This window comes from Nesoenas mayeri (assembly GCF_963082525.1).
Source record: "Nesoenas mayeri genome assembly, chromosome: 4".
NCBI classification, from domain to species: Eukaryota; Metazoa; Chordata; class Aves; order Columbiformes; family Columbidae; genus Nesoenas; species Nesoenas mayeri.
The window spans coordinates 7,578,210-7,593,494 of NC_137540.1; the positions used below are offsets into that span (position 1 = coordinate 7,578,210).

The 15,285-nt window shown below is 38.9% G+C and overlaps 1 protein-coding gene across 1 annotated transcript; it reads left to right on the top strand.

The window, feature by feature from the left end:
* Positions 1-488: 488 nt before the first annotated feature.
* LRIT3 (leucine rich repeat, Ig-like and transmembrane domains 3) lies at positions 489-13,717 on the top strand (the record flags this gene model as incomplete). Its single annotated transcript, XM_080343789.1, has 4 exons — positions 489-604; positions 1,793-2,271; positions 10,682-10,987; positions 12,067-13,717. The coding sequence occupies 4 exons, from the start codon at positions 489-491 to the stop codon at positions 13,167-13,169; spliced, it is 2,004 nt and encodes a 667-aa protein (XP_080199915.1). The 3' UTR covers positions 13,170-13,717.
* Positions 13,718-15,285: the final 1,568 nt, after the last annotated feature.

Below are 15,285 nucleotides of genomic sequence, written 5' to 3' on the forward strand. Positions count from 1 at the left end.
TACACTTCTTTTTTTTTCTCTAAAAACTTGTTTTTACAGGGCTTTTAAAAAGCTCTGGAATCTAGACTTTCTATTAATTTGTAAATATTAAAGAGAATGCCATGCTGCATTCCTCATGCTGTACTAGATTTCCTTCAGGAGCCTTGGAATGCTTTATGGACAGTAACTAACGCACTGCCCCTTAGAAGGAGCAAAGAGATATTTTACTACATACTAACCCTACAAACTACCTATTAAAATAGCCTCGAAACATGCTGGGTTTGAGTTTAAACAGAGTGTGTTCTTCTGGTAGAACAAAGAATGAGCTGGTTTAACTGATCCCTTTCAGGATACATTTGAAGGTTAAGCAACTATAGATCTCGGCTAATCTGATGTAATCTGCTGTTACTAAATGGATGTCTACATTCACATTCGTAGCACACTGCACATGAGTGCCTAGGAATAAAGTTTCCAAAATTTTTTCATATCAGTTCTACTGGGAGGAAGCCATGTATCTCTTTATTTACATCTACCTCCTAATGAGCTTTTTTGAAGAAGTGTGTGGTTTTTGTCCTTCACAATGCACTTGTGTTTACCATGGCAGAAGTGATGGCACTGGAACAAGGTATGTATTTTATTATTTGTTATACAACGCAATTTATAAGGAAAAGGGTTGAAGACATTTGAAATAACATTTTCATGCGTTGCAAATTAGTTCTAGCATAGCTGAAATAAAGGTGTATTTTATATTTGTGTTATATGGCTAGCAGTGTTCCTGAATAGGAGCAGATGGTGATTAGGGCTTTGTACTTAGCAAATAGCTACTCTAAATCTTCAGGTTTTGCAGAAGGCAACTTCTTTCTGCTCCATGATTTTCCTACTATGGTAATGTCCTTTCTATTTCTACCAAGTAATTGTCTACAGTAAGGCGATTCTGGTATAAGTAAATAGAATAGTTTATTCTTTTTTAATCTGCAGGAAAATCATATGGGTATTGTAATGTCAATTTTGCAAGAGACTGTTTGTCGTTGCTACTTATTGTCACAAAGTATCTACTATAAAGCTGCATAAGGAGGAAGTAAAATAAAAGAATTAAGAAAATTAAAGACAAGCTTATGAGGGGAGAGGAATCTTCAAGCCAATATATGCAAACAATGTACTCCAAAGACATGGAAACATACTGATTCTTGAAAATGATGAGAAATCGCATTTCACTGAAATTGACAGGAGCAGAAAGTTTTTAGCACCTCTAAAAACCAGGTCATTTCTACGCAGACATCAGAAAGAGGGCTAGTAAGCTCTCCTTTAGAGAAATATGCTAACATTTTCAGTTTTCAGTCTATTCTGGAAGGTAAATATAGGCAAATGACAAATACTTTGAATCTTCATCATGCAGAAAAATTAGAAATTAGTAATCCAATATTATAAATTTTAGTAAAACAGATGGCATGCCGTTCCCACTTGAGATACATTCATGTATTGTTCCTTATACAATGGCATCTGTTTTTCTGTTGTCAGTAGAATTATAGACAGAAGATGGTGCTTACATGCCTTAGAATAAAACTAATCTAGATTTCATGTGAAAGTATAATTGCTATTTTGTATTACTTTTCTGTTTAGAAACTCACATTTGTCTTCAATTTTTAAATGCAGAGGACTGCATGGTCTTGATTTGACTTTCTTTATTCTGCTAACAGTGTTGCAGAAAGTAATAGCATTTGAATTTAAATCTGAAATACAAATTTCTGATAAAGAAATGCTGGTATCTGTCTCCTTTTTTTTAGTTCTGTAAATATATATATTTTTTTCCTAGGTCTGTGCTCTGTAATGATCCTGACATGTATGAGATCCCTGTAAACGTTCCTGTGGATACTGTAAAACTTCGTATAGAGAAAACTGTGATACGAAGGATTCCAACTGAAGCCTTTTACTACCTAGTAGATCTCAAATACCTGTGGGTGACTTACAACTGTGTAGCCAACCTTGATATCAGCAGTTTCTATAACCTGAAACAACTGCATGAGCTACGGCTGGATGGTAATCTGCTCTCAACTTTCCCCTGGGAATCACTGGCAGAAATGCCCAACCTACGGATTCTTGACTTACACAACAATAAAGTGACCAGCATTCCCGCTGATGCTGGCCGGTACCTGAGAAACCTCACCTACCTGGACATATCCAGCAACAAGCTGACCACCTTGCCATCAGACTTGATGGACATTTGGCCTCCCTTCTCAGAAGCTGTCCCATCCAAGAACACAGACATTCTGGCAACCCAGAGGGTCATTTTGGGTACGTTAAACAGCCTGTCTCATTCCTTATTGAAATGTAACTAAATGTTAAATTGCAAGTGAGAGCAGGCGGGGGACCAGCCTGAGATTCAGGAGAGTAGGTTTTATCCAGGTCAGTCTAATGTTTTGCTCTGTGACTATTTATTTATTTTCTGTTGGTGACAGAAAACTATAAAATGATGATTGTGACCCCCATTTATGTTGTTATCTCAAGTTTATAAAACTGAAGTAAAATCTGTGAGATTCTGGTTTGCAGGCCATATTGAGTATTCCACATCCATATAAATGCAGGACTTCAAAAAAATGTGTTTCTTATGACATTTCCTCCATCCCTGTACGTGGTTGCAACAGCAAGCATGTCCATTTGCATCTGTTTTTTTTTCAGTGGCTCACAAGCCAAATGAGTAGCTGCAGTTGATGATCATTTGAAGCCTGTCCTGAAACACAGTGCTGCAGGGAGTGTTGGTGGCTCAAAAAAGGGCAACTCAGCTCTCCCTATGAATCCTGTTGACCTTGCATTGCTCTAAAGCTGACTGACTAGCCTCAAGTTTTTCCCAATTTACATGTTGAATATGAGAGAAAGAATGGGAATCTGATCCCTCCAACTTCACAGTATTTTTTGTAGTGTTTAAGGTCAGTATTTAAGAATAGTTTGGCAAGACTGATTTTGTTTGTTTGTTTGTTTTTTTTCATAATTTTATTCCATCTCTCTAGTATGCTATCACATCAGCTCTGTTTGTGATTTTGTGCTTTATTGTATACTTTCTTTCTACTTCATCATCTTGCAGGTGACCCCTTTCTCTTCTGCAATCTCACAACACGGCTGGAACAGCTCTACCAATAGTGTTGACTTCTATCGCTGTTTATATATAAGTTCCCCAGGGCTCAGTATTGGGGCCCTTTCAGTTTAATATCTGTATCAATGGTCTGGATGAGGAGACTGAGTGCACCCTCAGTAAGTTTGCAGATGACACCAAGCTGAGTGGGAGTGTTGATCTGCTGGAGGGTAGGATGGCCATGCAGAGGGATCTGGACAGACCAGATTGATGGGTTGAGGCCAATTGTCTGAGGTTCGACAAGGTCAAGAATCAGGTCCTGCACTTGGGTCACAACAACCCCAGGCAGCGCTACAGGCTCAGGGAAGAGTGGCTGAAAAGTGCCTGGCAGAGAGGGATCTGGGGGTGTTGATTGACAGCGGCTGAACATGAGCCAGCAATGTGTCCAGGTGGCCAAAAAGGCCACCAGCATCCTGGCTTGTATCAGAACTAGTGTGGCCAGCAGAACTAGAGAAGTGATCGTCCCCCTGTACTCAGCACTGGTGAGACTGCACCTCAAATCCTGTGTTCAGTTTTGGGCCCCTCACTACAAGAAAGACATTGATGTGCTGGAGACAGTGCAGAGGAGGTGACAAAGCTGGTGAGGGGTCTGGAGCACAAGTGTGATGAGGAGCAGCTGAGGGAGCTGAGGGGAGAGCTTATCGCTGTCTGCAACTGCCTGAAAGGAGGTTGGAGCATGGACGGGGTTGGGCTCTTCTCCCAAGTAACAAAAGAAGAGGAAATGGCCTCAAGTTGCACCAGGGAAGGTTCAGATTGGATATTAGGAAAGATTTCTTCCTGGAAATGGTTGTCAAGCACTGGAACAGGCTGCCCAAGGAAGTGGTGGAGTCACCATCCCTGGAGGGGTTTAAAAGATGTATAGAAGAGGTTCTTAGGGACATGATTTAGTAAAGATCTGTCCTGCATTGTACTGCCCAGTATTTCCAGTGTCTTGATCTAAACTCCTGCTATTCAGTGTTCATTTGTTCATCTGGTTTGTTTCACAGCAGAAGCTGCAATTTGAAACTCTAACTCAGGTGAGATTGTATATAAATAACTTGATACAAGTAAGTAGGCTGAACAAGTTCTTCACGTGCATGGTAACTGTAAGTTTTCAGCATTAACAGGATCTTTGTTTATTTGGGATTAAAAAAAAAAGGCTATAAAAGTAAGTCCAGCTCCATACCCCTTTCACTGCCCTCACACTGAAGGCTACAGGAGGCAGCAAAGTAGGAGCTGACTATGCTAGATCTAATCCTCCCGATGATCTTGTGTGGGAGTGCCAGAGGTTATTTGGTTTCCTTGTCTTATGTACCCTTCACCACTTAAAACAAAACAACCCAAATGAAACAAACAAAAACAACCCCAAACCCACCAAAAAAACCCCAAACCACACACACACAGCATTGAGTTCTCTAGAGACTTGGGATGTGACCTTGGATCGTTTTCATTTATGAACTATAAATGGTTTGGAACACAGATCTCCAGAGAGGAACACACACTGGGTTCAAACAGCACCTTCCTTTTCTTTTTAATGTTACATGCTGAGGGAGGCTATGTGTGGTCATTGTAGATTTGGATCTGAGAATGCAAAATGCCAGATAGTACTTTCATTGTGCTGTGTTGAGTAAATCTACCTTAGGTAAGCTGTGAATAATTAGCTGAATTTTCTTTCATTGACATCATAGCTTTCTGATGAGTATATCCCAAAGAAGACAGACAATGCTTTCTATAGTAGAAACTCTACAGTGAATAAGAAAACATCCCTTTCCTCTGGAGATTAGGAAGTGCAGTGCTCTTTATGTCATGAGTTATTTTGACAAACTTGCTTATTTTCCACTAAATGTGAATTTTAGTATCTATATTACTGGAGCTTGCAAAGCTGTAGTTCTGCCACTCACACTCATGGCCAGAGGCTCATCCTTAGATTACTGTTGATGGATAATTCCAAAGCAGCTGTTTTTCAGGAATGAATGGATGATAGAAACTATCAGCCTAGAAAGATGACCTAGGAGTTGAGATGTCTCTATAATGCTCCAGCCATAGGACATGTTGGTTTAGAATGGCAGGAGCAAGATGTGCTCCGTGGCATCGCTTCCTCTCTGACCCCGCTCTGGTCTCTGCTGAGATTGCTGAAGTCTGAGAGAGGGGAAGCATATCCCATAGATAGTCTTCTCCTCCTCTGTGGTGGAGATAAGGATCACAGAAGTAGGTGACCAGGACAGATTTTGAAAAGGCCTCTAGCCTGCTGAGATGCAGATACAACTGGACTGAACTCTTCTGGTTAAGTCAGTACAATTCTTAAAGCCCACGGCCAGACCATTCCAGAGCCTTCTGTGATAACCTCTTCCAGTGCTTATCTATCAGGATAGTGAGAAAGTTTCTCTTAATATCTAACCTCAATCTCCCTTACTGCAAACTAAGCTGATTACTTCTTGCCCTACATGGAATAGACATGCAAGAAAACTAATTACCATCTCTTATAGTAACCTTCCATACATTTTCCCTGTTTGCCATCTTAACTAATCACACCATTTCTTTCACCAGTTTCTTATAGACTGTGAGGTTTGGGTTTTTTTCTTTTAATTTTCCACCATAGTTATTAGTTTCCTTTGCACTACTTTGGGTTTTAAAAGAAAGCTTTCTCTTGAAGTGTGATGCCCACAATTTTGCGCTTTGATGCTCAAGAGTGTCCTGTGTGCTCCAGCTATTCTCTGTGGCAGCGTTCAGCCTGACCACGTGCCTACATGGACTGGTAACTGCAGCCAGAGCTCTGCTAGATACTGGAACCCAGAGCAATTAAATGCTGTTTTTGTCTAGTCAGGAAAACAGCAGTTAGATTCTACTTAATGTAAGTAATTATGGCTTGTGCTGCCTTCTCTCCTGGTTCTGGCAAAACAAGATTGTCACTCATATTTAATTAACAAGCTCAGCAACAACAAAGCCTCCAACTCAAAATTTGTGCATATGTATTTTTGAACACCAGGAGGCAATTTTTTCTTCAGTGTCTTGATTAAGCATCAAGAAAGCTGCATGTAAGAGAAAGTTCAGGTTCCCCATGTTTAATTTAAGGACTCTTGGCAGAGCCATGGACTACTTTTGCCAGGGGACTGGCAGGTTAGCATCTCCTAATTCCAGTTAATAATGTCTGTACTTAAGGGTTTGGGGTTTTCTATTACTTCCCACTATATGATGTTCCTCTGTGTGGACACTATGCTAAATGAAAAATGTTCAGGGAATTATTCCTGGCACTACAGCCAAGTGGCTTACTCTGGCTCTCATCCACACAGTTTAGGGCCAGCTCTCTTTAAAGCTGACTGCCTGTTCCACACTTTGTAAGATTTAGCCCTTAGTTTTCTATGGGATACTGCAGTGACTCTAAGATGTAAATGTATGGATGGGGATGTTTTTTCTTCAGTTCAAATTGCCTGAATAACATGGGAATTGCCTTGCAACCCATAGAGTTGTGCTTTTCTAATACAAACTAGCAAGTGTATGTTGCGTGCCTGATGGGCTGATAGATGTGCAGGATAGTTTGTAGATTAAAAGCCTGCTGCATTTATGTTGGGGAAGAACAGAATAGAGTCATCCTTGGTGTGGTCTCATCTGTAAGCCTTTCAGTGACCAGTCCCTGGAGTGTGAACTGTCCCTGAAGCCATGTCTGACTTTGTCTTGGGAAGTGCCCTTTGAACAGTTCAAAACAAAGCTGTGGAGTTAGCTGACAATTAAGCAGTGGAAACAATCGAGGGACCAGTTTGTGAGTTCATATGGCCCTCTCTTGGTTACATCTGGAGCTAGAGCTTAACCTTTTGATACAAATCACAGCTAAGTTTCAGCATTGGCTGCTGTGAAGAGATTGAAATTTCTGATGTGAGTGATGTCAGTAGCATTTTCCATATGGAAAATTGCATCTAGTGAGTCACTGAGAGGAACAGAAGAATCCAGGATTTGACAGAGTGGCAGTTGCATGAGCTCCTGCCTCTGTTGCATGTAGAGATGCCAAAAATTTGAAATGCTGCAGGTCCATCAGGCTCCCAGCCATTATGCTGGCCCATTGGGTAGATCCTGCTTTTCCTGAAATTGCTTCCTAGGAAATACTGTATGTAGGAAACACTGGGACACAGTATGGGAAGTGTGCTTTACTGTGTACAACCATGGGTCAAAAATTTTGTAGCTTCCATTGGAAGAGAGCCTTGAGTAGGTTGGCCCAAGCTGTGTTGAACATTTTCATAGGCCAAAACCTTGAATATTTCACATACTATTATTTTATAGCAACTGAAAAGCAGTATATTATACAAGTTATGGTCAGAGACTGGTTACTGATTTACAAAGGAAGTTTTGCTGGTAGCTATTTGAATGCTAAAGTCCATATTGACACAGCATGGGGAAGCCCTGCTTACTCAGAAGACTGCAAAAAATGTGCATGCACAGACACACATATACATATATTTGCCATTGTACACACAAGCATACATGTAAATGTGTGAGATCAAATTTAAAATATTGTAAATATTAAATAAAGATTTTTTTAGAGCAATTTATAGTCCATATTTAATGTTTAAATATACGGCATTAGTATTTGCAATGCATAAATATTTATCAACATTTGTTTTGCTCGGTTAGTATTTCTTTCTCAGGTCAACAAGCTGCCTTAATATTTCTACAAAAGAATCCAGAATTTATAAACACTTGGTGTTCCATGAGATACACATGCCATTGGAAACTTACCATTATTTTTATTTTCTCTTCTGAGGGAATTATTTTCCTGAGGGGATTCCATCTTGTTCCTTTATTAACATTCCTCATTTTTTTTTTTTCTGCTTTCTTAATTTTAATTTTTTTTTTAACCTTTTCTTTATTCTTTCTTGTGTTTGTTCTCACTTTTACCATCTTGTTAACACAAGCTGTTAGATTTCATAATGCCCTTTGTAGTTTGGAAACTAGGTTAAACATTCCCATTTCTGTTTTCTTCAATAGCTAACTGAAGAATAATGAAATTCAGTGTTTTATCTGTGCTACCAACTCAATAGTGCTTTCATCTTTCCATTTTGGGAATTCACACAACTTGATGACTTATAATGGTTGTGCAAGTTTACTAAAAATAATGTGAATGCTGTCAGATAGTGGCAAGACACAGGTAAATAGAAGGGATGAGCTGTTGAGGCATGGAAGGAACTCCTGTAGCTGTATATATTATATGTATTTACATAAGTCCTGCTTCTCTGGCTAGTTCCACTGGGAAGCATGATAGATGGAGGAGATGAGGTGACTAATTGAAATAACTCTTTATTTGCACTAAAACACGGAGTCTTTTGGGACTATAGCTTTCTTCTGAAGCTGAAACCAGGCCTTCAGAATGATCCAAGGTGGTTAAGACCTGTGTCCCAGACTGTACTAAACAACCACCCAATCTAAGGACTGTCCATCTTTATTTCATCATTCCTTCTCTTTTGTTGATTTCTGATACTTATTGTAACAACTGTGGGTCTTATTTGGGACACAGAACGAATATGAAAGCCCTGTATTTATATATATATATATATATTAGGAATAATTTCTTCACAGAAGGGCTTACTAAGCATTGGATCAGGTTGCTTAGGGAAGTGGTTAAGTCACCATCCCTGGAGGTGTTTAAAAGACATGTAGATGTGGCACTTAGGGACATGGTTTAGAGGCAGACTTGGCAGTGTTAGTTTACAGTTGGACTCAATGATCTTAAAGGTCTTTTCCAACCTAAATTATTCTATTTGAAAGGCCTTCGAGTGCTATTATTAGTGTTAGAAACAATAATAGAACTCATCCTTTCCTGCAGTAAAGCTTGTGGGATGCAAAAAGGCTGCAGAAGAAATATTTTCAGTAGCATTCAATGTAAAGGAGAATCTGCTGCCTGGGATGTGGGATAGAAGCCCCATCGATGCTGCAAATCAGTCCTGATTGACACTGTGGACCCAGAGTTCCTGCCCTGCCACTTGATCATATTGGGTGGTATCTCTTTTGCTTGTGAATATATGTATGAAGCTCACAGGGAAAAAAAATGTATTTTGAAGTGTAGCTTTTTAAAACTTCTAAAAATCTTTTTCTTAAAAAAAAGATTGTTTGTGTTTTAAAGAAAAGCAGTTGCTGATACAGTTTCCTTGATTTTTCCTTCTCTGGTCCAGTTGGCAATAAGTAGTGAATAGATGTAAAATCTCTTATGTCTGGAAAGAGTGAAATTGGATTGTGATGTAAAAGTCATGGAATCTCTTCAGGTCAAGTCTTGTTTTAAAGAGTGGGGATTAATTGGGGTTTACCACAGTTTTAACCAATCACTGCCATTGTGCTTAAAATAACCTAATCTTGCTCAGGTGATAAAAGGAAGCAGTAGTTAATTATTCATGTAGTCTTTCATCTACAGGTTTCATCCAGAACAAAAAGCAGAATTTTTCCATTAGCTGTTGTGATACTTCCTAAAAATACGCACTGAACAGTATTAGCAGGTGTTTCAGGTTTTTTTTCTTTTAATATTAGTATAATAAATATGACTTGTCTGTTGCACTAATCAGTGAATTCAATGGTGAGGGGATCTTGCATACCATCCCTCATTTTAGACTGTAAGTTCTGTTTATTGTTAATACTAAAAAAAATTTGGAAAGGTATGCCCAGAATTATAAGTCAAATGAGAAAATATTTGAACTCATGTGTGACATGCTGTGTGGTGTTTTACCTGGTGGAGCAGCTGTTGCTCTGTGAAGATCAATGTAGTGGAATAATCAATACCAGCTGAGGATTTAGACTTATATTCCTCAGAAATGGCTGCTCTCTTTCACTGCAATAAGTTCACCAAGAAGGAGAAGCCATCATTCAAAGACTTTGGAATCAAGAAGCAAATGTTACCGTGTCTAACAGAAGAGGAAAGATAGCATTTTGTGTGCCATCATAAAATTATTGTAGTCATCAGCTTTTTTCAGGGTCCTTCCCATTTTCTACTCTTCTGCTATTCTTTCTGAACGTATTTCAGAGATTGTCCTAAATTGAAGCCAGGTTTCTGAGATCATTGATGTAGTTCAGAGCCAGATAAGCATTTTATTGGCCTAAAGCTTTGTCTCCTTAGCCTTTATCGTTTTTTCAAAGTGTAGAGATGTTGGTGTATGCTCTAAACCCTTAAATCATCATGTTCTTTGCAAGCATTGGAAAAGAGGGCCTGACAAGATCAACCTGTAAGAGCCAGAAGGACTAGAAGCAGAGTGACAGGATGCAATAGCCCTGAGAAGCTGTCATTCCAGAAGGCACAGGCAGGTGAAAATCTATCATCAGTCTTAAGACATCTTTTCAAAGTGGTTTTTCCTAGATAAATAGCAAAGTTAAGCAGAGGTAGTGCCAGTATATTACTATGTTCCTGTAAACTTCTGTGAATAAAACGTTTAGCTTAATAAACATTCATACTGTTCTTCCTCACCTCTGCAAAAGAGGAAAGATTAGCTCAGAATAAGTCCATCATTCTCCTTTATCACAGCATGACACTTGAAACCCACCGAGTACAATCACAATATCCAAATATTGCCTGATAACATTGTTTTATTATTTTTTTTTCTTTCCCTTCTTCCCTCCCTGCTTCAGGTTTGCAGGACAACCCGTGGTTTTGTGACTGTCGCATTTCAAAGCTAATAGAATTTTCCAAAATTGTGGACAACTCAGTTATACTTCTTGATCCATTGGTTTCATGTAGTGGACCTGAGAGCCTGGCAGGAATCTTGTTCCAGAGAGCTGAGTTAGAGCAGTGTCTTAAACCATCTGTGATGACATCGGCGACAAAAATCACTTCCCCGCTGGGAAGCAACGTTCTGCTACGCTGCGATGCAACTGGGTACCCAACACCGCAACTCACTTGGACTAGGTCAGACAATATACCAGTGAACTACACAGGTATAATTGCTCTTTTATAGGAAATGGGAGAGCCTGAAATTGTTGGGTTGCTTGTACTTTGAGATTATTATAATGAATAACAGTGGGCCAGGTGTTGCACCAAGTTGGCAATTGTATCTGTGCAACAGCTGTTATGAAATTCTTTGTCTAGCTCTTGGTCTGAAGAGGTTCAACACACTGTTCTGATTCTGGATGTGGTCTGTAATACAATGTGCGTGGAGGGGGGAAATGGATGAAGTGAGGGAAGGATAAAGGAAAGTGGAGGTTGGGATAGCTGGGCCCTAACTCAGAAGCTGAAAAGCAGAAAGGAGAATTCATAACTGGAGTCTCTGTTTTGGTTCAAAGTGTTCATGTTTAAAAGGCTAGGGAGGCCCTAACAGAGCCACATAAACTCAGCATTGTAAACATATGATCTTCCAAAATCGTGTTGTATATGTTATTTACAAATGTTTATTGTTTATTTGCAACATCTAACTTGAAACCTAAAGAGGCTGTGATTGTCTGATATCATCCTAGCTGCTATGATAGATGTTTCTGCAGTAACAAATACAAAGAAATTTTCTTGCTAGTGGCAAGTAGTTAGCAGTTAGCTTAAATCATGGGTCTGAAGAAAGTAATAGTCCAAAGTATCGTAAGACAAAAATAATTTCCAAAAATATTTCAAATGGCAAGTTTTTATAGTGTCACTTGAAGTCAGTGAGACTTGTACTTCCTAGTGATTTAGCAGCTTGAAGACATTTGATTTCTCTTTTTGTGGTTTTGTTTTACTTAGTGAAGCTGTAAATTATATTGTAATTCCTCCAGATATTAAATTCCAATATAACCCAATCTAAACACTTTTCTGCAATGATATAACAAGGCAGGGAGTTCCATAGTTGAGGGTGGGGAGTGGTTTTGTGTGTGTGAGTGGTTGGGGTTTTTTAAATTATTGCTTGGCTTGTTGGTTTTGGTTTGTTTGTTTGTGTTTAAGTTTAATACATGTCACTTCTTCTGGCAGAAATAACTTAAGGGAAGAAGTAGTCTAATAATGTTTACTTTAGTACCCTTTTGTAATGTTTTACTCTTGCATTTTCTTGTAGTAATTCAAGAAACACCTGGAGAGGGTGTCAGATGGTCCATAATAAGCTTGACAGGGATTTCATACAAGGATGCGGGAGAATACAGATGTAAAGCCAAGAACTTAGCAGGAATGTCAGAAGCTGCTGTCACTGTCACGGTGGTTGGTGTAGTTACTACAACCGTGTCACCACAAAAGTATGGAAGGAGACAAGGAGCAGAGAGTCAGAATACCACTCAGGAGGAATCCAAGCAGGAGCCTGAGAGGACAACCACACCTCTTCCCACCACACCAACCACCACAGCACTTGTTAGCACTGAAAGATCAACGAGCAGCAGGTTTAGTGACAAGAAACAATCCAGGCCCCTGTTCGATGGAAAGAAAAATTCAAAGGCAATGACAAATGGGAAAAAGAAGCAGGTGGGAGAGGTAAGCAAGAAAGGTGAGGAGGCAAAGCAGACTGGGGAGATAAGCATGAAAGATGAGGAGACTTCACTGAATACAGCAGGTATGGGTGAGCAAAATGTCACTGTAAAGAACTTAAGGGTGATCAGTGAAACTGATGAGAGAGTGACCTTAACTTGGAAAACTGTCAACGCTACAAGCAACTCTGCAGTGACTGTGCTGTACTCAAAGTACGGTGAGAAAGATATGTTGCCTCTGAGCCCTGATTCTAGCAAAAACAGAGTCACAATTGATGGTTTGCAACCTAGTACGCAATATATGGCATGTGTCTCACCCAAAGGAGTGCCACCTACAAAAGAGCAGTGCATTGTTTTCTCCACTGATGGGTTAAATGATGAAAGCAGCTCTCAGTTTTCTATTCTGATATGGGCCAGCAGTGCAGCCTGTGTGGTTGTTTTACCTTTGATATTTTTCTTGCTCTACAAAGTTTTAAAACTTCATGTGAAACCGAAAACTGCAAAGGAAGCTGACCTTGCAAAAGAGACCTATGTGAAATTTGAAACGCTGTCTCTGAAGCCTCGAACAGTGAATGCAGGGGAGCAGCTCTGGGCGAGAAGGTACACAGATGAGTCGGAAAGACTTCTCCTTTGTTCTAGGTCAAGCATGGATTCTCAAATGACCTTCAAAAGTGAGGGCTCTAGGTCTGAGTATCTGTGTTGAACATGGGTAAGGGTGGAGGAGATGGAATATACAACAGTTAAAATTGATCCAAAATGATGATACTGCATCTGGATGCAGGTTGGTTTTAGTTGGTGGTCAGAATATACCACCTTGTGTAAAGCATTCTACTGGGTGGTTAGGGTGGTGGGTAGGAGGGAGAAGAAAAATGTTGCCTGTTTCTTTTCTTTTTTTTTATGTTTGTGGCTTTGGATGTGGAGGAATGATGTTCTTCAAAAGATAAATACAGCATGAAATGGTTGCCTCGTTAAAGATCTTCTGTTTTTTGTTTTCATTAAAACACCATTCTGTTTCTTCTTCTCTCTTTTTACTGTATGGTGTGCTAGTTGCATGTATCAAACATTACTCACAACCTTCATAAAAACTATGTATTTTAAAACATCAGGAAATCAGTTTAAACTACTTCTATTGATGTCAAAATTTTATTTGAAAATACAAGTTTTCTTCTGACATCAGCTTGCGCTGTGAGATGTTGTATAGTTCTGTTTGTACAGTATCTTGGACTGGAAGTGATCTCAGCCCAGTCAAGACTGAAGCTAGCTAGCCACAGCTTATGGACCCTTGAGAGGTACAATATATACCATATTGTCATTTTGCAGATGCTATGGCAAAGGAGGTTCTTTAATATACTGAAGCTCAGGTAAGGTATCATTATGAGTAAGTCTGTGAGAGATACTAGATATTAATAATGTTAATTTATATCAAATTATTGCAAAATCTCAGCCTTAGGATTTACATGGATGCATATATCTATATACCTCAATTTCAGAAAACTTTGTACAGAAAATGTTGTGGTACTGTGTAATACAACACACACTCGTACATACCTGTATATGTTATAGATGTTGTACAATATTATGTACTACACTGTAGTAGTATAATGCATTTTGAGATACAGGAAAAGGAGGTCTTGTCCTCAGGTCATGTTGGATGTGTAATGAAGTTCAATGAGCATAGTGAAAGTTTATTGTGAGCATACTTCCCAGTGTTTAAAAAATCAGGTATTAATATTAATAGTAAAAATGAATGCAGAATTGCCTGTTAATGATAATAATGAATTGTTGATTCTGAGGCTTTATTGCCTGAAGTAAATAACAGAGCTTTCATTGATTTAGGTTCAGATATTGTGGTTAGGACTATGTATGAATTGAGAAACACGTTTTTTTTTCCTTAAAACTGCAAATGCGTTGTTTTCTTGGGCCTCCCTATGCCTAGAAGAAGTGTGGGTTTGTTTTGCTAGGAAGCTGGGAATCTTCTCTTTCCAGAGGGAGAGATATCATTCAACGCTACGAACCAAAGCTTAATTAGTTAACTTTAAAGTAGTAGCATTTCTTGGTGTCACTATGGTAGGATTTAATTTCTGTGTTACTGGTATGTGTGGTTAAAAAGTGATCTTCTTTTTCCATCGATAATTTTGATTGCAGTGAAAATGTTTTTAGTTTTCTGAATGGTTATAATTTTACTTTGGGAATTTTTTTTTTTTTTTTAATTTGGGATTGTTTAAGGAAAGCACAAAATCCTTTTTCTATCAAAACTAAGGTTCATCTGACAAAGAGTTTATGATAAACTAAACTTTCAAGAGGACCTGAAGTGTTACAATATTTGCCTTCTATTTTCCATATAGATAGTGTAGCCAGTAGTCGTTGCTGAAGATGTTTCCAATTAAAAACAGATTTGTCATTAATGAGAGCAATTATTTTAACATTTATTTTTTGATTCCTGGAGAATATTTGATTTCAGGTTTCAAAGCTTTGCAAGAAACTTGAATCTACTTCTGGAGTTCAAAAGTGCTGTCACCTGACTTGTAGATGATACGTCAACATATCGGGCTGAGATGGTGCAAAGCTTGTTTGAGTGAGCTCGCTTGCAAATGTGAAACCTTTTGGTTTGACTAATCCGTGTGGAATTAGCATGTCCTGAAGTTAGAAATTAATCTCTATGACCACGTATGCTATCAGTATCTCAAAGATGGAATGCATTATTAAGGGCATGTTCTTTCAAGAAAACATTACTTTTTCCACAGTTCTTGAGACAACAGAGTTATATAACCCCGATATGTTTCTGTACCTCATGTTAAAAAAGCAAATTTGCTGGGGAC